At 39.2% G+C, this 25426-nt stretch overlaps 1 protein-coding gene across 1 annotated transcript; it reads left to right on the forward strand.

Annotated features, from left to right (window-relative positions):
• The first annotated feature begins 849 nt into the window (after nucleotides 1–849).
• Nucleotides 850–20495, forward strand: si:dkey-178e17.1 (tricarboxylate transport protein B, mitochondrial). Its single transcript, XM_026188079.2, has 9 exons — nucleotides 850–1139; nucleotides 10531–10638; nucleotides 12366–12465; nucleotides 16998–17136; nucleotides 18025–18109; nucleotides 18465–18569; nucleotides 18880–18995; nucleotides 19112–19185; nucleotides 19536–20495. The coding sequence occupies exons 1-9, from the start codon at nucleotides 1028–1030 to the stop codon at nucleotides 19648–19650; spliced, it is 954 nt and encodes a 317-aa protein (XP_026043864.1). The 5' UTR covers nucleotides 850–1027; the 3' UTR covers nucleotides 19651–20495.
• The last annotated feature ends 4931 nt before the right edge of the window (nucleotides 20496–25426 follow it).

The raw sequence follows: 25426 nt of genomic DNA on the forward strand, positions 1-25426 counted from the left end.
AAATACCTTCAAAGTGTTTATTCTGAACTGCTTAAGTCACATCCAAAAAGGAGAGACTAACACAAAACATAAGCTTTAAAAAATACAAAAATGGACGAACCTACTCTGAAAGGTAACTTACACTAAACCGATTTAAAAATGGAGGAAAACAGGAAAACCTAACTGCTCTGGAGGGCTCTTCCCCTCCCTGTTTTGTTGTTTTGCAAAAGAGGGTATGGAGTTTCACCTTTAAACATGGTTTACATCCATTTTTTGCTACACTGTAATTTCCATCCTCCGCTGGACTCTGACATTTTGGTAACCGAGCTGTCATTTATCTGACTGATGGTTTCTGTCTGTGCCTCCGAGCCTCTTTGTTTGGAGAGGGTGTGGTTGGACTATCTGGACCTGTAACTAGCCGGCGAAGTCAAAAATGCTCACCATTTTCACAGCAGACAATAACAAAGGACTCATTTAGCCTATTTCTGTTTTCCTCGCTCAGCTGTAATCATCTGTTTGGAGGAAAACAGTGAGGCGAGGCTGTGCCCCGCCCTTTTTCGCTGTTGTGTGTGGGGGAAAAGTGGCCGGTCTCTCACTTTGCGCTCTTACAGCTACAGCTACACACCCGGTGTAACGTTCACTGACCGCTCGGCGGATGTTGAAGTTCATTCGCTTTAATTGGACATTATAAAGTTCAGCAGGATACACGGACACAAGTCTTTATCCGCCCCTTTCTGTGCTTCCGGCTTGCTTTGCTCTCTTACGTACTATCGTCGTGACACGGGGTTTCCATGGTTACAGATAACATTTATTGGATATAGAAGATCCCAACTTCCTTGACAGTTCCAGTATCCGCCCACTGTCAACACAGAGATCCGCCGGAGTCTCCACCTGAATCCAGGAAAGCTCTTCAGACTGAAGGCGACCAGGTGTTGCGCTACTATACTCTATTTGGAAAAGAAAAAAAAAAAACTAAAAGAAAAAACTGCGAGCCACACTAGACTGGAAGCTTTGTTTTTAGAATTTTACTGCGTTTAATCCGGTAACTATGCAGGGTAAAGGCACTTTTATCAGCCCCTTTCACAGACCGCGGTGTCTGGCGGCAGCGGCACCGGCTGGGAAAGCGAAATTAACTCATCCGGGAAAAGCGATTCTGGCAGGTAAGCGCATCACAATCCACACGGAAAAGTCTCACATGGACACAATGCCACTCTAGTGTTAGTCACAGTTCAAGAAAGCATCCACGCCTCTTTCTTTCTACTTGGCTGTGCTATGAAGCAAAACTTTGTCGAGTCAGAAGCCAGGGAGGTTTAAAAAAGTCAGCGAGCAAAGACGCGCTACAGTTTGCAGAAATGTCACTATGTTGGGATTAGAAGAAGTTATTATGAGCCAAAGGAGTACCACACTGGTTTGTATTTCCGATAAAAGCTTTCCTTTTAAATGACACGTCACACGTTTTCTTGCATGGACGTGAGTAAGTGGAGTTGCACTAATGTGTCCCAGCTTCAGTTTAGGCAGTAGAGCGTAAGATTGAAGGAAACGATCTTTAAACAAAGTTATAGCCTGTATGTCTTAAGCCCTCTAATCTGGTGCTGCTTGAATCTTCTACAAAAGGAGGATTTTATTCTTCGGTGTTTCTGTGCTATCAAATCCATCTGTGCTGTCATGGTTAGGTCAGTTTGACCCACTGCACTGACTTGATTTTTATCCTACTTATCTAAAGATCACCTTCACTGCACTTAACATAATGCGCAGTGGGCAGTCGTCCACGCACACTTGAGCCATTTAGAGTCTCGGGTTTGTGCAGTGGGCCATCAGAGCACAAGAGATGGCTTCAGGCTGTATGTTCTTCATTAAAGTACACCACTAGTCTTCTTGAAACTGTACATATTTACATTTTGCTCTTTTTGGGGGGCGTTTTAAGCAGATCTCATCACCTGAGGTTTTGCACTCAGAAATTTACACATATTTTTTACTTTTGTATGTATTCTGTCATTTTTTTTAACTCAATACTTGCAACTGACAATTATTTGAATGGTTTATCAATCAATGTTGAGTTTTTTGGGAGTTATGGTTTAACATCTAATTTAAAAAAGGCCATTAATGGTTGATTATCTCCAAACAACTGATATCTAGATCAACTGGTGAACTTACTATTCAACAAGACTTGAGTTGTACCGAGTTGTCTCCTTTTGCCCCCTCCCCTCCAAAACCCCTCGACCTCCCTGTGTGATGATGATCAGGCTGCAGCAGCTCCGGCTGATGAAAAGCCTCTCTGAGGTGCTCCTGTATTAAGGCTACATGCTGATATTTGGCAGCACTCACACTGATTTTTCAACCCTGAGCTGCTGCAGTTGTCGCATACTGAATGTTTTATAGTTCTGAAGGAATTCTTTTTGATTGTAGATTTAAAAACACCAGCTGCTGTTTTTTTTTTAAATACTTTAAATAAATATAAATGTGATAAGTTACAACCTCAGTTCCAAAAATGTTGGGATATTGTGTAAATTGTAAATAAGAACAGAATGCAATGTTAATGTAGAACATAGAAAACACGTTAAAGCTTTAATATGAGATATCTTAGAATGTTGTGAAAAATATTAGCTCGTTTTGAACTTTATGTAAGCAACACACCTCCAAAAAGTTGTGACTGGCTACACAAAAGGCTGGTAAATTAAGTGACAATACAAAGAAATAGCTGGAGAAACATTTTGCAGTAATTAACAACAGGCCAGTAAAAGACTGGATTAAAAAAAAAGAGTATCTTAGAAATTGTGTAACAATTTCAGAGTAATATAAAACTGTGAAGAATTTGATTATCTCGTCATCTACAGTGCTTTTTAGAAGATCCTGGGAATCTGGGGAAATCTGTGTGAAAGGGACGAGGCCGAAAATCTGAGGGTGCCTGTGATCTTCATGAGCTCAGGAACACTTCCAGAAATCATTATCTGTGAACACAAATGGCGCCTAAAGGTCTTTCGTGCAGAAGAAGAAGCTATATGTGATCATGGTCCACAAACGCTATGTCTTCTCTGGGGACAAGTGGAAAACTGTTCTCTGATTAGAGGAATCAATACCATTGAGAGGTATTAGCAATGGTATTGACACATCCACATACCCTTTCGTGGGGTCATACATACAAATTTCATCAAGACGATGCTAAATCTTGTACTGGATCTATTACAGTAGCATGGCTTCATATTAGAAGAGCCTGGGTGCTGAACTGCGGGCAGTCCTGCAGTCCAGACCTTTTATCAGTTTAGAACTTTTGGAGCATTTGGCACTGTCTCAACTTTTTTGGGGATGTGTTGCTGCCATCAAATTCAAAATGACCTTAGTTTCTTCTTAAAATGGTAAGTTTAAACCTTTTTTCATGTTCTACCGTGAATAAACTATGGGTTTAATATGGTAATGAGATTTGCAAACCATTGCATTTTGTGTATTTTTTGTATATCAGAATCAGAATCAGAATCAGAATACTTTATTGATCCCTGGGGGAAATTATTTTTTGTTACAGTGCTCCATTTTAAACCAACATTAAGACAAGACAGACAATACGCTAACTAAGAATAGTACAATATATACATATATATACATACATACATACATAAGTCACTTATAAATAAATAAATAGATATTACACAGCTTCCCAACTATTTTGGAACTGGGAACTGGGAACCTCTGATTCACATTTAAGGCTATTTAGGTATTTTTTTCCTGTGCACATTAAAGCTAATTTATATCAGTTTGAATCGTGTCACTAGTCTGACTAATGAAGCTGTCAATTCAAAAACAGCCAAATAGTGCAAGATTTTGTGTTAGGGTGGGAGGTGGAGTAAGAGGAGGAGGAAAAAAATCTCATGTCCTGTCAGCTGCATAGAAATGGAAAAGAGGTCGTGGTGAGATCTTTGCCTTCCCCCATCACTCCTGTGCAGCCTGATTGACTGGATATGGCCCAGTGTTGTACCCTGCTCCCTTAGCTGTTTAGCTCAAGTCAGGCCTGTCTGTCTAGTTTTGCAACAGCCGCACAGTTGCATTCTGTCTCAACTTTGTGCATCCTGTGTAGAAACCAGCGACTTATCATTCTCTGTCTACAGTTTAGAAATGAAGGTGCATCAGAGCGTCACAGGATGACTCAGCAGTAGATATAAAATGTGTGATTCTGACGTGAGATACCAAAAGGAAAGATAATAGTTTAAACAGTCCTAACTAGGTTTTCTTTTTGGTTTTCTGCCATGCTAATGCTACTTTGTATCCTTCTTGGTTAACAGTATGTCTGTGTACACAGAGAAAGTCACTCACATAAATGGCCAAAGGCTCAAAAGAAGACAAAGCAAGAAGCAGAAGGTCAAAGCTTAATGGCTTAGCGAGCCCGCGTAGTCTGGTTGAGAGAAGCGGGGTATTTATTTTTTTTTTCTTTTCTTTTCTTTGAGCTCTTTTCTGCTCCCATTGGTTTGTTCAGCTCCTCTCTCCACAGCCACTGGTGATGACTGAAGTTGAGACACGACAGGAGGGAGAATTTTATCTGTGTGAAGCCTCAGGGAGAGCGCGATCTAAATGCCTCTCTGGTCCTGGTTTACAGGCTGTTGTGATTTCATGTGCTGTTGTAGCTTTTATTAATAACCTTTTTGTACTGGCGAAGCGGACTCAGAGCCGCAGTAAGAATGAGGAAGGTTTTTTTTTCTTGCTTTCCTAGATAGATTGGGTATTTCTCTGATAGTTTTAATATCACATTTCCTCCTTTCCCCCTTTCTTCTCCTCTCCTCCATCACTCTCGCTCCAGCCTCGGGGCAGCCAGTTAAGGTTTCTGAGTGGCTGTCTGCTCTCAGGCTCAGAGGGCTCATCAAACTGTGGCTTACTCCCCGTTTCCTCGCGTCACAGGCGACACACAGTGTCCCCTCCCATCCATTGTGGTTGCTGCTTGCAGACCCTGAGTACCAGGAGGCGAGACAATAATTCACAGTGCACTCGTCTGTTCAGCCCCCAGCCACCCCACTGTAACAGCTTGCACTCAACATGAAGCTGCTATAAATTTGTGTCAAAGTTAAATATGATATATTAATTATAGCAGGGTAATTAATTTACAACTAATGTGTTGGGTTCAAAAATACCCTGATGAAAAATGGCTAGCTCAAAACAATAATTTAAAGCCCTTCATATCCTATTTCCTCAGACAGGTCCTGAGGGAAATATCTGGCTCTTAGTGGCAAAATTTTCCAGTATGTGGAGATACCTATAACTTTTGTCTGCTCTTGGTCCTTTGCTGTGTACAGGGCTTTTAAAAATAGCTGCCTGCATCTGGAAGGCACACTAAAGAGAGCAATAAAATAAAACAATGAGCGTAAAGATGCCAGAACACACACGATCTAAATGTGTTGTAAACATAGACTCTGTATGAAAGAGTGACAAAGCTGTTCTGACACTGCTTTCCATTTTAAAGCCATTAGTTCAGTATCAAAGCTACATTGGGGCCAGGGATCACAGATGAAGGCTGGGAATCACTGAGAAATCAGAGAGTACAGAACATTTATACAGCAGGAAATTAGCAGTCTATGTAAAGACAGCCAAGATCGTCCCCTTCAATCCCCCTTTCTGTCTCCATTTGGGGCCATGCATTGTGTTATATCAAACAAGTGAGAGCATAAACTCATCAGGAAGCTGTTTCCTGAGGTCAAAGATTGGTTGAGAAGTTGTTTCATCGTAGACAACCTAATGCCTTTTTGACACTGTTGCAAACGTTACTTTAACCGATGCTGAAAGTTGGTTGTCATTCAACATAAATACATAACTAATACAAATTCAGCCTTGTCTCCAGATGTACAGCTTGTCACAACAACCTGTGCGTAGTTGCTCTGCTCATGTAAAGAAGAGTACAGCCTTCATGCTGCAGGGTTCTAGGCAGTTGAATCGACTCCTATGTAAAATTAATCAACATCCCCCTCATATAATTAAGCATCAGTGGAGAATTACAGAGTGTTATCCAGGACAGAGGAAGCCTAAAAGGCCAGACGTCAGATGAATTATTCTTTTCATCTTTTGCGCAAGTCAAACAGAAATATCGCAGCACTACTAATATGACACCTCCTGTTTGAAGTGCATCAGTCCTCTGGCTACGTTCTTCATGTTGACTGGAGATTTGACCGTAAGAACATCTTTCCCTCAGACTCTTTCCTGTGTTTTCTCCCCACCAGAGAATTGGAAGTAACCGATAACCATCCTGATGAAGAACATCCGAATTAATAATACATTTTGATGCAAAACACACAGACCGACACAGATTATTTTGGGTGTGTTCTATTGTCTTTAACTTTTACTGCATCAGTGATTTAGTGCAGCAGGCTGAAGAGCTAACCCTATACTGCTAGTGAAAAAAATATAAATACCGATAGAAACGGTACTTCCCATATATGTAAAACATGCCGCATTGCCAGGTCTTCCTAACTAAAAAGGAAGTTTTTTTGTTTTTTTTTCCTTCTTCTTTTTTTTTTTTTTTTAGTGCACCAGATGTGCTGGGTGCTCATTAGTCACCATAGCAGACAGGACAGGATTTCAGAAGCTGCTCTTCCCTGTCAGCTGGCTGCCTGGCTGTCTTCTCACCTGGCTTCCTCTGTGTCTCTCTGTACTACAAACAATGGACGTCAATTTGTGTATGTGTGGATTTTTCATTCGTTAATCTCAGTTGGTCAATGTGTACATAAAGAATGAGTTCAAAAGTAGGTGGAGTTGAAATGGTGGGTCATTTAAGCGATAAGTCAATAAGCACCTAAAGGGTTTCTCCTGGCTTAAATGGACCTTTGGAGGTGACTGAGCACTATTGTACCACATATAATAAAGATAGCAGGCCTGTGCTACATTAATTAACAGAAATCTTATTATTTCTGCAAGTGAAATGATGTTCGCTTGTCAAAATGTCTGAAAAAATTTGTACTACAATCTTGGTGATTTCCCTCTGGGGGGAAAAACCACAAAACCTCTTTGGGTGTGCCAACATTTCTTATATAAAAGAAACCTTCCTTAACTATTCCATCTTTTCATTTCTATGGATGCAACCCTTTTCTTTATCGTCTATAATTGTGAACAAACTGTGTTTTGGTAAGGATTTTTATACATAGTCATGTGAAAAAAGAAAACTGCCTTTCAATTCTAAGATTGTAAATATCAGGAAATAAAAAAAAAAAAATTGGTACATCTCAGGTTTTAAATTCATTTAAATGCAACCTCAGATGAGCAAAACACACAACATAACACACTGTATCCTTATTTTTTTCAACACCAGGAAAACTAAAATGCAAGAAAGCAAAAGGTAACTGTATAGCTAACAGTGTCTGGGCGGATTGCTATAATAATTATAAATGTGCAAATGTTTCAGCACCAGGTGGCTGTCTGGTCTGGTTTGTGGTCTAGTTCTAATTTGGTGTGAATTAATTAATTTGGAATGAATTTGAAACCAGATGGCTGATTGAGCCTAGTCACAGCACCGGTGTAGCTGAATGGAAGGAGATTCCTGCAACCAGGATCCAAAGTTTCAGGGAAATCCTGAAAGTGTTACAAAAGTGTATTCTTGCCTCATATGCATTTAATTTTGAGATTTATGTCTCACACATTTTTGGCTATGCAGGCATTCAGCTGTGCAGGGCCCATCTGTGAAATCGGAGAGGTGTTGATTAAGTTATAAATTTATCTTCTCTGCCCAGAGAGTGACAGTGTTACCTTGAAATGGCACATCTGTGTCTGATTTAATAAACTGCTGTTTAGTCTAAGTTTTTAACAGTCTGTAGAAGCATATTTGTATCAGGGACTCCATTTTTTTTTTTTTTTTTTTTTTTTTTTTACCCTCTTCTGGGTTCAGCTTACTCTTTTCAATTTTCTTTCTTGTAATATTAAGTGTCAGAAATCCATATCGATGCATCGATTTTATGACACAGAGTGAAGAAGAGTAGTGGGGGGATGAGGAGAGAGGAAGGAAGGTGCTGCCGAAAGAAAAATTAAGAGCAGGAGAGGGAGAGCGAGCCCGGGAAGATAAAGATTAATGGCCATTTTTCTCATGTAACCCAGTTTTGGCAGCTCACAGGAGTCATTTAGGGTGTCATCTGTAAATGTGTGTAGAGGCACGTGTGTGCCTCAGTACTGGGTATATGCTGCAAAATGGACTAGGAGACAAACGGGCAGCTTCTCCTCCGCAGGCGCTGTGTCTGATGAGGATTGATCTTGTGTTTGTCTCTGCTGCTGAGTCGCTGTGTTCTGAGTGAGTGCTGGTTGGTTTTACATGCAGAGACGTCTTGGCACAAAGCAGAAGAATAATGTTGATTGTTTAGTCTTCTATCCAAGACACACTGGGCCACTGATCCTGGATCAGGATGGATGTCGCTGAATGGAGTATTGTAAAGCTCATGTGATTTCTGTTACACCTCAGCTGGCGTACGATTACTTACTACTCCAGCAGGATTAGCAGCATTACAGCTCACGAGCCTCCTGATTAAAATGTATGTCTGTCTGTGTGTGGTGATCTTGTGTTTGGCTTTCAGATCTGAGGACAGTTTGTCATGCTTGATTTTAGAGATGAGGTTAGAATTTGGTTTAGCATGGGCAGCTACATTGGCATTCGGCTTAGCAGACTCCTGAGAATCAAGGGCAGCTAAATGGAAAATTGCTAATAATGAAATATGTTGCTGAAAAGTTAATTAACAATCACCTGTTTCCGGGTCATTGTTTATAAAAGCACATAAAATATTAAAGCTAATAAAAAGTTTAGCTCATAGTTGGTGGATTAAACATTCAAGGACCAAACGTGCCTTTATCTACCTTAATGGGCAATTTGTTGTACAGTCAGAAGAAGTCGCACAGAGGGTTTCAAGTACGCAGTCTTAAATAAACAACAAGTGAAACATGAAAACTTACTAAAAATGTAGAAGTCCAGAATAAAGTAGGATTATTATAAAGTTAGTGTGTCATTTAAAAGGCCAGTGGCAGCTGAGGCAGATAAGGTTTAGTCTTTGCCATTTGTGTTGGTATACTGTGTCTGAAGTCAAACAGAAGCAACGTGAGCTCCTCAGAAAAAGGGCCAAGATCAGCCACGACTGACTGGGCTTCTTGGAAGTCCTAGGCTCATGTGCAATGTTGCTGCACACGTTGATGATACCTTGCAGTCTACTTTTATTTTTTTAAGGTTCAGTGACATGTACCAGGCAAATGTGGATGTAAGAGTAGATTCAATGAAACATAAACACCACAAAGTTTGTGAAAAAAGTACATGTGCTGCTAAGTTTTTCTTTAAGAGGCACCTACTTGAAGCTCAAAGGTCAACAGCATGCACATAAATGGTGAATAGTACTTGAACTAAAGGCTAGAAACTAGACTGGAAACCAGGAAGGTTTCCCCACTAAATATTTCTCCCATATTTACAGAATCTGATTACGGGGACCCTCATGTTACTCATTGTTATGGTCAATATATCAACGTGAAAACGTCATGATTTTGCATTCTTAAAATGTATTTTGTTGTCAAAAATAGTGGTGAAAATACATGCTTTCTTTTGTTCACATTTTCCTGGTGTCCCAGCACGAGTGAGTCAACTAATGCTAAAAGTTGATGCTGTTTTAAAGGCAAATGGTCGTCACACCCAATATTGATTTTAAAATGTCCATTTCCTGCACTTTGTATGACGTCAGTACTTCACTTTGAGTGAGATGATTTGATTTTCACTGTGTTGGATTCCTGTGGTCTTTGGGGAAATTGTTTTGGTCTTTGCTCAAATTTAGATGTGTTACTGTAAGAGGTTTCTCATTTCTGATTAGATTTTTTTTTCAAGCACTAATTTCTGTAAGTGTCTGTGTAAACCCGTGACTTGCTTGTGCCTCTCGTGCACGCTGTTCATGTGTGTTCATCTGTGTCATTGAGTTAATGGAGGGTCTTGGCCTCGGTAATGGAACCCCTCCCTGTAGGCCGTGGATAATTTAATTAATGTCAACCGTCTCTCCATCCCTCCTCCTTTCCTTGTGACTCATCTGTGTTATTCTTTGGCTTTGAACACTTGTCCTCATCTACTTGCAGTAACTCACTGTCTTTGGCTGGTTTCAGGCCAAACCCTGCAAGAATCACTTAAGAATCACCCTTTTCTTGCTTTCTTTCTGCCTATTTTTCTTTCTCCAAACACTCATTTAATGCTTTAGGTAAAGAAAATAGTCAAACGTGTAAGTGGCAGCTGAATTTTCTTGCACAACCTCCTTCTAGTTTATTCATTCTTCATTGAGACAGGAACAGTTGATTCATTTTTGCCCAGCTCGTTACTCTTCCTCCCTCTACAGCAGCGCTTTTAATGTTTATGGAGGGAGAGCCATTTGTGGAGTCACTGTAATGATCCATGATGTAATGGCGTACCTTGTAATTCTTAAGGGGAGCAGCAGTCTAAGTAAGGCTGCACCCAAACAGACACAGCAGCTGGTTTTCTTTCTTCAGTGTTCACTTTTAAATTGGTGCCACTTTTGTCTGTGGCAGTTCTTGTATGTTCTCTGAATGAATGATGATTGGGTCTGATTTCTTTTGTGTTTCCAGGTGGAATCGCAGGTGGCATAGAGATCTGCATCACCTTTCCCACAGAGTATGTCAAGACCCAGTTACAGCTGGATGAGAAGGCCAATCCACCAAAATATAGAGGAATAGGTTTGTATGCAGTGAGTGGAATAGTGTAAAATGAGTGGAATTCATTCACCAGCCACTTCATTGGATATGCTTGTTCAGTCACACATTAATGTGAACATCTAATTAGCTAATCACATAGCAGCAGCTCAGTGCATTTGAGCATGTACATATGGCCAACCTCCTGAAGTTCAAACCAAGAGTCACATGAATTATGAGAGAAGAGGACAGACTCATCAGCAGGCACATGTAAACAGAAGGCAAACGTTTATTTAGGCTGATTAGAGGAACTCAAAACTCATAGCACTTCAAAAACTGTTAGACACACAGGGGCAGTAACAGAAATATGAGGGTAATTAGCATATGTGGACACAGCAGGGTATTGAGAGACAGGTGAAAATAAGGAGGAGAAAGACAACTAAACACTACACACTGAAAAAGAGTAACGATCAGAATAAAACAGGAAGTGATAGCAATAACTCAATTGGGGGAAAACAGACTCACGAATTACAATGTGAATTTAATATGGGATAAAAATGTCTCGATGCATGCTCAATCATCCAGGCAAGGAAATCCCAGAAAGTTGATTCTGTTACTCTTCGTCAGTCATCCAAGTGGCTTCTTCAGTTTCAACATCCAGATGCACAAAATCAACTTTCTGGGATTAATCTAGGGTAGTTGACAAAAGATGATGGAACGCTTTACATAAAACAGCCTGGCCATGTCTGTCCTTTTATGACCACAGTGCATGCACGGCCCATGTCATCCTGTCTGGTTCTTTTTGGTTGCGTTATCATTTTAATTTTTGTTTTTTTACATGCAACACATTTCATCAACCCATCAATGGACTGCTTTACACCAATGATATGTACTTACAGACATTATGTTTATTATTGAATCTGTTAAGCTTTTGTTAATATTTATAAAATTGGAAGCATAACTCTATTCGTGGCATTTGAGCAAGTCAAAACACTAGCATGGTGTACCTAATGAAGTGACCAGGGAGTGCAGGATTTAATCTGGTGGCAGACATCTACTACAGGCTCAAAAACAGTATTCTTTATTACTTTTATTCAAATTTTCAGCAAAACCTAATAAAATAAACAGTATTTCTGCAGCAAGAGAGCATAAACAATGATAAAAAAAACATACAATAATCCAATAAAAGCAACACTCTCGGGAGCTCATTATCTAATTACCCATCATCCCCAGGTACATTAGTGATTCTGGCAGGCTGTCACTGTGCTTGTTTATATGACTTAGATCAGACCAATGCACACTCGCCATCCATGCATACGAGTGTACACAAACACACCCAGGATCTGTGGATATCATTTGAGGATTTGAGGATTGGAGACCGTGCTAATGAGCACTCAAGACAGCTGCTGCTTTTCTTGTTCAGTTGGCTTCATTGGAGAACTTTGATTGCTGGACTGATGCAGCCAAGAGCCAGGAAAAAGCTTAAAGTAAAACACCAGATTTTGTGAAAATATCAGCTGAGGTTCAGCCTATCTGCGGCATATATATGTTATATTTAATTACTGTTGCTACATGCTCTTTTGTGATGTTGATGATTGAGGTGTAAATGACAAGTGTATTGGTGTATTCTCTAAAGGGTTAATGCACTCAGCCTGAAAAACAGACAAATTGTAGAATTTTTATATTTGAAAATTAGAAAGCAAACTGTGTTGTATGCAAATATGCATATCATGTTCATTCTATAATATTTGCTGCTTGTGTACCTGCTTTAGGTGACTGTGTGAAACAGACAGTACAGAGTCACGGTATCAAAGGGCTGTACAGAGGTCTCAGCTCTCTGCTGTATGGATCCATACCCAAATCTGCTGTCAGGTATGTTATAAAGCAGAGGTCTGTCATGTGCAAGGTAAATACATTTGCTTGAGCATAATTTGTGATGTAATATTCTCAGTTTATTAAGTTAAAATATGGCTGACGTAAAGAGCAATGTCCACAGTCACAACACAGTAAATGCTGCTTGCAGATTTACTGCACTTCTACTTTGTTACGGTGTAAGAAAATGGAATCAAAAATGGAATCGCAGTGATGCTGTATATACTCCTCCTCCTTCTGCCCCTCTTAGTTCTCCTTTCTTCCTCATCATCATTGTATAAAATCTGTTTTTTTGTTTGTTTGTTTTAAAAAAAACTTTTTTGATTGTCTTTAGGAGGATGTGTGGTCAGCAGATCTATTTTCACATGACACAGCAGTTAGTGTGAAGGAATTGTTTTAGAGGACACATTTTAGATACCTTCACTTTGTTAATTAACTGAGCATGTACACAGCATTAAAGGCAGAGGTAGCCATGGTGACCATTTGTTATGAAAGTCCTGTTTTGAGGTCTAGGGTAGAGCATTTTCGTCATGGTGTTTTGAAAGTACCTGACGAGCAAAGGGTGGATTGACAGCATAGTGAGACTATCTTCATTTCTGAAACAAAAGACTGAGCTCATAAATTCATCAGGAAAGTGTTTACTGAGGTTACAGAGCAACTGAGCTGAGGGCTGTTTTCCCATAGACTTCTATACAACAGTAACCTGCAACGTGAGGAATCACCCCTGCTGTCTATTAGATAGAATGGAGGTTTAAGTTACTTGCTCAGTGGCTTCATTTTTTTAGACCTAGAAGCTACACCCAGCTTTTATGCTATGTATGGGATACACCCTTTCCTCAGATTGCTTGCATCATTCTATAAATAATAATAAGAACATAAAATAAGAATCATTTTAATTTAACCCATGTGTCATTTTTTTAAAGCTTTTTCCCGTCTTTCTTCTCATTGACATTTTTCTTGATATCAGACAGAAATGACACTTGAACTCAAAGCTTTCTAAAAAAGTTTTTGCTTTTAACTTTGTTGATTAAAATCTTAGATCGCATGCTTATATTCTAATAATCACAAACTGGTAGAGAGTACATATGTACAAATATAAATGCACTGAAGGAACGTGGAATGAAAGGAACCCTTTTAGCTAAAGCCGCTGTGATCTTCTACCTGAAACCATTAACTCACACACTCCAATTATTCTAGTCCATTACCCACAAGGCAAGGCATAAATGCCACACTAGCATTCAGTATAATTATGTTATTCTTTTGTAGCAGTGACATTTATCTTCAGACAAGTGTGAACACACACACACACACACACACACACACACACACACACACACACACACACACACACACACACACACACACACACACACACACACATATATTTGTGTAGCTATTTTTGTGAGAATATTTATGGACATATTACACTCCCTAGTGCCTTACCCAATAGAAACCTAACTCTTACCTTTTATCATAATAATAATAATAATAATGGATTGCATTTTACATAGTGCTTTTCGGGACCCCTCAAAGCGCTTTACAATACCACTATTCATTCATTCTCACATTCACACACTGGTGAAGGCAAGCTACAGTTGTAGCCACAGCTGCCCTGGGGCAGACTGACAGAGATTGAAAGTGAAAGTATTAACCCTCAAACAGCCCTTTGAAGGGGTGTGGGAAAATGAAAAATCTTCACTTCCTCACTGTGTCCTCACTCCATTGTTCTAAAACTCAAACTGATCCTCATAAAGATGGTTCTACATACATACGTATACACACACAAAATAAAGAAAAGAGAGAGGGGAAACGATTAAAATGAAGAACAAAAAACTAAGTGTGTGTGTGTGTGTGTGTGTGTGTGTGTGTGTGTGTGTGTGTGTGTGTGTGTGTGTGTGTGTGTTATGCTGGAGGGTAACGTGTGTCTGTACAATAGAGAGACAGGCCCAGCCAGGCGGAGCAAAGATGCCACTCAAACTCCGACAGGGTCTCAATAGGGTTACAAACAGGGAGACTTGGGTGTGTTTATGCTGATGCACAGTGTATATGTTTGTGTGTGTGTCAATCAGCCTTTAGCATCATTTTAAGAGTGAGTCTGAATGGTTTTGTTTCAGCTCAAAGGAGAATTTTCTGTGAGGGAATATGGCAGGGTGGCGAAAAGCCGTTTATTGCCATAGAAATGTTATAAGGGAATATGATGTCATTTATATATGGATTTTGGACACTTTCTACTGTGCAGTGAAGTTTAAAAATCTTTATAAATGGCCACATTGCATATTAGCATTCGTATAACATGCTCTCTGTGGTGTATACACATTTAGGCCAGGAATCTTTTAAGCTTGTGACCCATTTAGCTGTTGACTATAATCAGCTGTTTAACTTTTTTTATACTTTGTCAGCCCTAAAGAAAAAATATTAAAAATTCTTAATAAAATCACAAAAAGGACAAAATTAAAGGCAGATTTGAAACATATAAATGGTCCTTCAAAAATGCTTTTTCTACTTGCTACTGAAATAGATAAGGATATTTTGACTTTTTGTGATGGGTAAGGTCATCTTCTATTTCTGCTCTTGAGATCAGCCTACTTTGAAAATTAAAACTGCATACAAGTGGTCACATTTTATACAGAAATGTGTATGAAATGCCTTTGTCTCCATTGTCTACATGTCTTTTGGTCTTTTTCATTTAAGATTCTTACCCCTTTAAATGTCTAATAATAATGATTATTATAGTTATAATTAAATCTGCAAAAGCTGTATATTTAAAAGGATCAGAGGGAAAACCAGTGACTTCAAAATACTGCAGAAAATAAATACTTGAGTTTAAAAAAATAAAAATAAAAATGAATATGAGAAATTAAAAACTGCTGAGATTTGGAAAGTTAGTTTTGATTAATGGAGAATACCTTGACACTTTTCTATTAAGCACTGCTTGGTCTGCTTAGTTTTTCTACCCCTGCCTTTTTTTTCCTTACTTCCTCCATCTTCTTTCCCCTTCGTCTTTTCCATCACTCCTTTTCTTCCAGCCCGCTCATTCCATTAACTGATTGCCTGTGCACCCTCATGTGCCATGGAGTATGCTGGAAGGTTGTCAGGGAGGTAAGAGAGGGACATGCAAGAGAGCTTTTGACCTTTGTCTCTCCTTAGCTCTTCATCCATATCAGCATCAGCATTCTTTCTTCTCCCTTTCCTTTCCTTTCCTTCGTCTTCTCGACAGAAAAAAGTGACCCTATAAAAACGACCCCCTAACGAAGACTGGGCAGCAGTCCACTATCTAGGATGACTCATCTGTGACTGTGGATGTCAGCCAAACGATGTGTCACATTCTGACTGTAAAGTTTAGTCCACTTGTTAAATGAGTCGGGGAGAGGCTATAGAGTAAATTGGCAAAGGAGAGAGCCTGACAGTAGCATATTTCTCCTCGGCAGACTTTAATGAATAGCATTTGTTTCACAAGGTTAGTCATTAAGTGCTCTGCCATCATTCTAGCATGCTGTGCGGAAGAGCTTTATTTTTTAATTTGCCCTAAGCTAAAACAGTGTTTGTAGTCAGCAAATGGTGTGAGAAAAGACAGGAATTTATGTTTATGTACTGTTAGGTGCTGCTAAGGATTCAGTTTGTTGTGGGGAGCCTGTCTTTCAAAACAATCTGAATCAGTGCGAGTAGTGAGACAGGAACAGATGTGGAGAGTTAATGAGCAGAAGTAAGTCTTGGTTAGAACGGCAGATGGAGAAGAAAACTAAAATCCGATGAAGCGAGTCTAGTTTTTTTTTTATTTATTTATTTTTTAGACCTGTTACAACAGCAGGTAAATGGTTCAAGCAGACTGAGAAAAGAGAGGAAAACAAAGCATTCATCAAGACCTAATGTCTGTGCTCCCCCTCCTCTTTGCTAAATGTACCAGGCAGTGTCCTCCCGCCGCCACAATTCAATTCCATCTATAAATAACCTTTCTTGCAAAGGACTTGCTGGCACACCATTTGCAGAGAAACACAAACCACACCTCTCTGTAGCTGGGCTGGCTTCCATGGCAGCTGTTGCTGGTCACACATTGGTTACTGAGACTCTGCAGTTTATTGGTTCATCTTTAATGAGGATGCAGGACGATAAAATTAAAACGCCTGAACACATTAGGCTGTTACAGCAGTTTGCTTTCTCCGAAAATCTGAGTTGGAAGAAGCTTTCTAATTTCATCTGTGCTCACTGAGACATGAAAACCCTTACCTTTGCCTGCAGTATTACTATCTATTTGAATTTATTTAGTTTACTCAATTTTAGTAAAAACAAACGTGACTACAGTGGGTAGTTTAATTTCTTAAATCAACTTTGAACTTGCAGTGTTGCCATGTGAAAGACTGAAATAATCTGAGTATTTGTAGAAGAAATTATTTCACAGTTCACAGTGTAATCACAAAGATTGCCCACATGTAATTATTAAATGAGATTAACTTTGTTATTCAGTCTGTTTTTCTCAGACACTCCTATGTCTACATTTCCCATAATTCTTTGCTGGCTTTTTTCCTACTTGTTAGGTTTGGGGTGTTTGAGTTCCTCAGTAACCACGCCAAGGATGAGTCCGGTCGACTGGACAGCACCAAAGGCCTGCTGTGTGGGCTTGGAGCCGGGGTCATGGAGGCTGTTCTGGTGGTCTGCCCAATGGAAACAGTCAAGGTGTGTTACTGAAGCTCATCTGAGCTGACCCTCAAATATAGAGAGAGCAACAGTGTCAATGTATGAAAATGTATAAAAACTTAGATAAAGTGCAATAGTTTGGTGCCTTTGTAGGTCCACTGTGAATTATAATCTATAAATTATGAACTGCAAATAATGAAATTTTACTAAATGGGATAAGAGATATTTGTGCATTTTAAAATCACTTCATGTTAGAGGGACTTCAGTGCAAAGATGGACATCTTGGGATGTTCATAATCTGTTGTCTAAATGGACCGTTTGTTAAATGTGACCGTTTTCAGAAAGTGGGCAGCATGATGGTGCAGCAGTTAGAGCTCACATCACCTGAAAAACCTCAATAAGGTTTCTGGTTGTAATTTTTGTCTGCTGGGGCCTTTCTGTGGGGAGTGTGCATGTGTGTCGCTGTGTCTGTGAGGATTTCCTCCCACAGCTCAAAGACAGGTTTGGTTGTGTGGTTGTGAGAGGGTGCGGTGTTCTGCTTCACTGTTTTAGCCCTGTGAGAGACTGCGGCTATTTCGGCTGCAATTTTGGATTCCAGCGATTATTAAAAGATTACTGAGATAAAATAATGTGTGCCACATTCTGTGCAGGCTGTGGCTTGTATACAGTTTGATATAGCAACAATTTTATCAGAGTCTATGAAGAATTGTTAAGAATGACTTATAAATTATTCTCATCATGATTTTTGTCATATTGTGTCTTCGGCTTATGAAGTAAAACTAGTTGAAAACCACTGACTGAAGGTTAAAGTTACCAACCTTTTTAGAGAAATATTCTTTGTAAGAGAACTACACTAAACCTCTTCAGTTTTCACTCCCACATCTGTAAAATGTATCGTCTGTATTTTTGTGTCTTTAATCTCCCAAGGTTAAATTCATTCATGACCAGACATCAGCCAACCCCAAATACAAGGGATTCTTCCACGGAGTCAGAGAGATGATCAGGGCTCAAGGTAAACGTGGGCTTCATGCATGACATTCACCTGACATCTGCTGGTTGGTTAGGGTAATGCACTGGGAAACACTGACCCTGGTCAAGCATCAACAACAATATTCACTCTCATATCATTGTGTAAATCATCAGACAGACTGCCCCCCTGCCCTCCCCCTCCAACAACATTTACAGCCTCTCATACTGAAACACCTGAGATGTGATGTCAGTTAAGATTGTGAGGCTTTTAGTTCTTAGCCCTTAAGTTGGAAATTGGGATTGGACTGTGGTATTCAGGTTCTTTTCTATTCAATGTGCTGTCTAATTTAATTGAAGAAGGATTTATTAACTTATCCTCTGGCTTCCGGGTTGAACAGGATTAAGAGGGACATATCAGGGTCTAACTGCAACAGTCTTGAAGCAAGGCTCCAACCAGGCTATTCGATTTTTCGTGATGACTTCTCTCAAGAACTGGTACAAAGGTGCGTGTACACGAGTACAGCTGGTTTGTTATTACTATAAACAATATTTAATAAAAAGAGACCAACTCTGCAAATGGTCTGAAGGGTTATTGTAGGTCATTGTGCAGTTCTTTGAACCCCAGTTGGGTTTCCAAAGGCTGTTTTGCATAGTAATAATACAGTGTGTGGAGATTGATATATAGAGTATTGCTTTTAATATTTATGATGTGAAATTAATTAGCACATTAGTATCCTTCATGTTAATGAGTTTAGAACTAACTCTGATTTAGAGCTAACCCCACCCTTCATACTGCTCTGTCACATTCATAAGGTGATAACCCCAACAAAGCAATAAATCCACTGGTAACTGGACTCTTTGGAGCCACAGCAGGAGCAGCCAGTGTATTTGGAAACACTCCACTAGATGTCATCAAGACAAGGATGCAGGTACATAATGCAACAGATGCTACAAATCACACGCTTTTTCTTACTCGCTTGTGTTTTTAAATACGAACTTGCAACCCGTGGACAGATGTACTAATGCTCTTCTGCTTTTTCTAAAGGGTCTAGAAGCACATAAATATAAAAGCACGCTGGACTGTGCCATGAAGATCTTGAGATATGAAGGGTTGGCAGCGTAAGTACACCTCCATGTTTTATTTCGTTTGGTTTGGCTTGTAGTGTTGGTTTCACAGCTGATTTAAAACAACACAGCTTTAAAAAAACAATGTGTCTTTCTTTATTTCACAGATTCTACTGTCAACACTGTATAAGAAATGCTTTTTGGCTTTAGTTTATTACTCTAAAGAACTTGAATGAAAAAATCTAAACTTAAACACTTTAAGAATAAGAATGTGCCAAATTATTTAAAAAAACAAAAACTAATCAAAATACTGGAAAATATAACCCTAACCGCAGATAAATATGGCTCCACCCTAAACAATTAATGTCTTACATACTCCTCCCTCTTTCTTTATCCCTCTACAGGTTCTATAAAGGAACAGTTCCCCGGCTTGGCCGTGTATGTCTTGATGTGGCCATAGTTTTCATCATCTATGAGGAGGTCGTAAAGGTTCTGAATATGGTCTGGAAAACAGAATAGGTGGTTGGACATACGACGAAGGTGGCAACTTCCTCCTTCACAAGCATCAGACATAGATCTGACTTCAGCAGGCCTCTTTTGTGTCATGAAACCAACAGCAGAAGGGGTGAAAAAGAGAGCTGAACTTAGATTAGTGTTGTATGCAGAGCAGGAAGTCAATATACTCGGAGACAAAAGAAGAAAAGGGGGCCTGGCGTCACCTACACCTGGTGTAAGTGATGCTCAGCATCAACATTCCCTGACAAGATTGAAGAAAAAGAAAGATAAATGATAATTAAATAATAATAAAAAGAACCTTTATTCTAAAGATGCATCACCAGTTTATAAATATATAGATAAAATACTGGCCAATAGCATCGCCAGCAGCAGCACCTTTATTTTAAGTTATCTGGTTTACTTTCTCTGTAAGCCTCTGTCAGGGAAGAGCATTATATGTAGTCATTCACAGCTGTTTTACTGCAAATATGCAGATATCCGGCTGGATTTTCTTGAGTTTGCGTTGCTTTCTGTCTCTTCTAAAAGTCCAGAGGAGCCAGAGTGCAACTGGTTGCAGTTTGCAGTCACACAAGCTGCAGCAACTTCCATAGTTGGGCCTTAAATAAAATTGGTTTATAACCTGCCATGTATTTTTATACAGTGTAGATTCAATTTAATTTATTGATAACTTACAGAATATTATATATTTTAAATCCTGTGCCAAATGTCAAACCTATTGTGTTATGAAAGTCTGTTCAGAAGAAAGCAAAAGTAACCTAATTATCTTAAGAGAATAGTAAATATTATGACTATGTACTGTGAGATACATAATTTTTGGAAGTGAATTATTAAATAGAGAATTAAGAGAATATTTGCTGTTAATCTGTGCCACACTGTTGTTGTTGTTGTTGTTGTTTTTTTTCTTTATCGGGTGTATAAATGTTTGGGTTGTTTTTTTTTTTTTTTTTAAGATCACTGTGAGTCTACAAGACACAATGAGTTGTTTAGACAAAGTAACATCGGGCTTCTATTTTGCTTTTAGTGGAAACAACACTTCTAACTGGGTCATATTTTACCAACCTGACTCCACCCAGTGTGGATTTTTGTTCTGTTTACATTAGATACAGTTTTACTTTTTATTTTATTTATTTATTTTTTCCTGCTAAATACACTGCTCGGCCAAATTAAAAAAAATAAATAAATAAAAAAAATTACAAATTCTAATATTTTATTGGACCGGCTTTAGCTTTGATAACAGCATGCAATCATCAGGGCATGGTTTTGATAAGCTTATGGAATATCACAGCATTTATTTCTATCCAGGGTTGGTTTAATTTTTAATTTTTTTTTTGCCAGGATCTTGATGATAGCAGTGTCAGGCCACTGTGAACATCACAAAGATTCTCAATGAGTCTGCGGCCAAGTCATGTGTGAAAACAATGATTTGTGTTCCCTGACCTGCTCTTTCACAATATGAGCCTGACAAATCCTGGCATTGTCATCTTGGAATCTGACCGTGCTATCAGGAAAGAAACAAACATTACTGAAAAAACCTGGAGGATGTTCAGGTCATGTGCTGACGTCATTATTTGGGCAAGTAATGCTGCTGAAACTCAAACTGCTCAGATCATAACACTGCCCCCGTGCGAGGCATTCGCCATGATGTATGCATCACTTCATCCGCCTCTTTTCTTACCCCAGTGCACCAATGACTCTGGAACAGGGACCTCATCAGACGACATGCCTTTTATTTATTTATTTTTTACAATGCTCCAGAGTTAAATTGTTATCCTCCTGAAGTGGCATTAAATCAAGTTCACGACCACAGGATATCACACGATTCTTTAAGAAAGAGAAATTACTCACTGCATCAATTAGGGTTCAATCTATTGCCATCTGAAACTTCACTATCTGTCCAATGGAAGGATGCTAACTATTTGCTTCATTCCAGGTGGTGACTTTTTTTTTCTGGGCAGTAATTGTTTCTTATACAAATTTTTGGATGATTGTTGGAAATCAGTTTGTTCAGTTTCCAGCGTCATTCTGTTTCAGTGCCATGTTTCATTCAAAGTTGAACTCCATGTGCCTTTTGCGGGTGTGTTTGTTGGCGAAAACATCTTGACCAGTATCCTCATGCATTATCCAGCTTCACCAGGGTGACAGTAATTTCTGTGGTGGTTAAAACGGTTAACGTTTACATAACCAACATCATGCCATCAAATCCAGAAACCCTCATTTTTAACGTTTCTGTAAACACTCATGAATGTTGTTTTTTGACTGGCATTCACCCTGTTCTGTCCTTTTAGGTGTGACAATAGCTTATTTCATGTTTAATTAACCTGCTCTTTAATCATCATACAAGAAAACTGTGTGGTCCGGACATGTTTTTATAATAACAACAAGGGGTCTGCTTGTTCTAGTTGTTACCACTGTTCGAGTATTGTAATTCTCAAAATTGTCTTTTATTTAATATTCATGAAAATATTATTATTATTATTCTGTATTTTCTGCGCAGCCAGACAAAGTACTCATGTTCACCACTGCCAGACAACCAAGAGAACATTATACTGTGATAATAAATCAGTGTATTCCAATGCTGTGTATATGGAATTGTGTGTTTGTGTGCGTGTGTGTGTGGGTCATGTTGATGAAGCTTGTGCAATAAATGTCCCTTACTTAATGTCTGTGCTTTAATGTAAAGTTGTTTGTTGTAGGGGGATTTGAAAACAAATCAAAATAAACATCTGAAACATTGAAGCATGCAGTCTGGTTGTTTTTGTTGCCCTCCTCACTCGTTAACTGTTATTCTGCCCTTTTCCTCACTGCAGATAACATCAGGACAAAGGGGGGGGCAGGCAGGTAGGGGAGGAATCGAACAAGGAACTCGTTCTTCTAGTTTTGGCTCTTGTGCCTGTACAGTGAACTGTAACTATCCATGCTTTCTCTCTCTCTCTTTCTTACTCATTTCGTTACTCTCTCTCTCACGCATTATTCAAAACACTGGTTCAGGAATGCACAGCTCTCTGCAGAAGATGACTTGAAATTTTTAGTTTGAATGAGGAAGTAGAAGGACTCATAAGTAAAACTCAAGCAACAAAGTAAAAAAAAAAAGTACTCACTGTGGGGAATTCTTCTTCTTTGGGAGAGTCCAGCTAAACTTGAAGCTATCTAATGCAGTACTGTAATAAATCCATTAATTGGGTCATAATGTTGCGTTTGTGATGTTTGTGATATAATTCCTTGACTTCCCCCTTGTGCAACCTCAACATCTTTACAGTATAAAGATTCTTGTGGCTTGGCTCAGTTCCATCGAAGCACCCTGACATTTTCTCACACTCTTTACTCCCGGACATCACTTGATCCAGATCCTGCAGTCCTTCAGCACATCAAGGTGTTTGTAAATGTTCTGTCTCACTCTGTAATTAACTCATCTTAGCTGAAACTCAACAAAGAGCTTTTAGTGGGTGACATTAGAAAGGCCTAGGAACTGGTGTGCGCAAACACCGAAGGTCTCCTTGGAGTGTGATAACAGCATCTCCAGAGATGTTGTTCAGTATCAGTAGGTGGAAGGAATGCATGCTGTGTGCAAACATCTTGAGGATATTCCTTTACACTCACAATTTTACGGTAATAGAGGCGCACGTGTGAAATGCTGACTTTAAACAAATGTGATGTACAATCCAATTCTGGGCTCGTTGTCATGGTCCTGGGTTTTGTGTTTCTGGGATTTGAAAATTTTGTGAATAACTTCACTTTAGGTTTTTGTTTCAGTTCTGTTATTATGTTAGAATTTTAAGTTGTTTGTTTCTTTAACCTTGAGAAAACAAGGTTAAACCTACTATTATTTTATTATTCCAGTATTTTGTGAGTGAGTGTTAGTTTATGTGCTTTTGAGTCTGTGATTCCTGGTTTTACCTTATGACTAGTCTACTGATAGTTTTCTCTCTCTCATGTCTTGTTAATGACTGTTCCTCTGTTTCTTTCATGTCTACTGTGATCCTTCTGATCTCCCTGTTTAGTATTTGTCTTTGGTTTATTCCCTGTGTTACTTTGAAGAGTAGTTTTGTTTCATGTGTCTCTCTCTCACACACAGCCTGTGTCATTTGTGCAGTCTTGTGATATTTTCTGTCTCATGTTTTTTTTGGTTTTTCCCTTCTTTTTCCTTTTCCTTTTTTCTTTTAAATGCTATCCTAATTTCAGGATCTAAAAACATTTTTCTCTGATTTTATTCATTCTTTTTCTCCTGTTTCTACTGTAATTCATTCTCATCATTGTATACGTTTATCTTACACATCCTGCATTTATGGCCTCCACACAGATTCACACTCATTTTCAATCACAGTGGATATTTGATTTCTTTCTCAGGGCAACAAAGAAACAAACAAAAAACAAAAACAAACCTAAAACAAACATTGACAGCCAAATGCTGTTTTTCCTGACAGAAACTAAACTTTGCACCTTTATCACAAAAACAGATTATTCAAGTTGGTGATTATACATGAATATAGTTCAAAGGAAATGAACTGAAGTACTGTATACTACACATTTCATCTGCTTTAAGCACTAGGGGGCGCTGTTTATCAAACACGCGTACACACTTCACCGACGAGAACGCCCCCTCCTCCCCCCCTCCCAGCCCCTTCGAGTGCGCACAATAGGGCTTTATGAGGAGCGGCATCATAACGCTGTCTTCCTCTTCTTCTCCCTTTCTGCTGCTCGGCAACGAGCAATAAACAATAAAAAAAAATTTGTTTCTTGAGAGTAGCTTGATTGTGTTGCCAACTTGCAGCTTGTAGGCGGTTAAACGAACTGAGTATGTTTAATGAAAAACATTTCCAAAGAATTAGCGCAAGTTTATGTCTCACTCTACTGCCCCCCTAACCCCAGCCCCCCACACAACTTTTTACTTAAATATTTCTCGAGGGCAAACATGTTTGAATCTTTTCATGGTTATAAAGCAATGCATTAAAACAAGCAATTTTAGAACATGGAGCTTGAATAATTAACAAAGCTCCAAAAAGGACTCGCAACTCCTTAGAATACTTCATACAGATTTGTACATCAGATACCGCTGGATTCAAAAGCAGGACAAAGAGTTGCAGATCCAGCATTTTCTATACGTTTGTGACCGTAACTAAAGTGGAGGAAAGCTATTGTCTTTGCATTTGTGCTTTTACAGTATCCGCCATGGCTGTTTTTCTCCAGCCAGAGCCAGTGAAGAGAAAGTAATTTCATTGTTCTCCAGTCTTTCTCTCAGCGGGATGGATGCACTTAGTTCTTCGGCATGAGTGGACATTATTTTGTTGCTGCGGCTCAAAAGGACCTCGTCAAATTGCACGGTGGCTGCAGACTGAATGTTGATTTCTCTTTCGTTTAGTTTTAACGTAACATTAAAATGACCAGGCCGCTGTCCGTGGTGCTGAATTCGATTTTGTGATCGGAAGAGCTGATATGGACAAAAACCTGTTACACAATATTTACACTCACTGCAACAGAAATCGCGTAGCATGCATTTTTCATTTCAGGTGTATGCAGCTGTTTTATTGAAATGTGTCTGATTCCAGACCTTATACAGGCCCTCGTTGAGGCTTATTTTACTTTTCCACTGTAATCTTGGCAGCAGCAGAGGGCCAAAATATTTTGAAACTCATATATTTATTTATGTATCTGAAACCTCACACACAAGCTAGAGAGAGAGCGCAAGGTTGGTGCTGTAAGTCTGTAAGTACCGAACAGTAGCTTGGGGGCGGTGTCCTGCTCACTAAAAGAGGAGTTAGTGAGCGCGCACGACTCCACTTAA

The sequence above is a fragment of the Astatotilapia calliptera genome, chromosome 12 (assembly GCF_964374335.1).
Source record: "Astatotilapia calliptera chromosome 12, fAstCal68.1, whole genome shotgun sequence".
NCBI lineage: Eukaryota > Metazoa > Chordata > Actinopteri > Cichliformes > Cichlidae > Astatotilapia > Astatotilapia calliptera.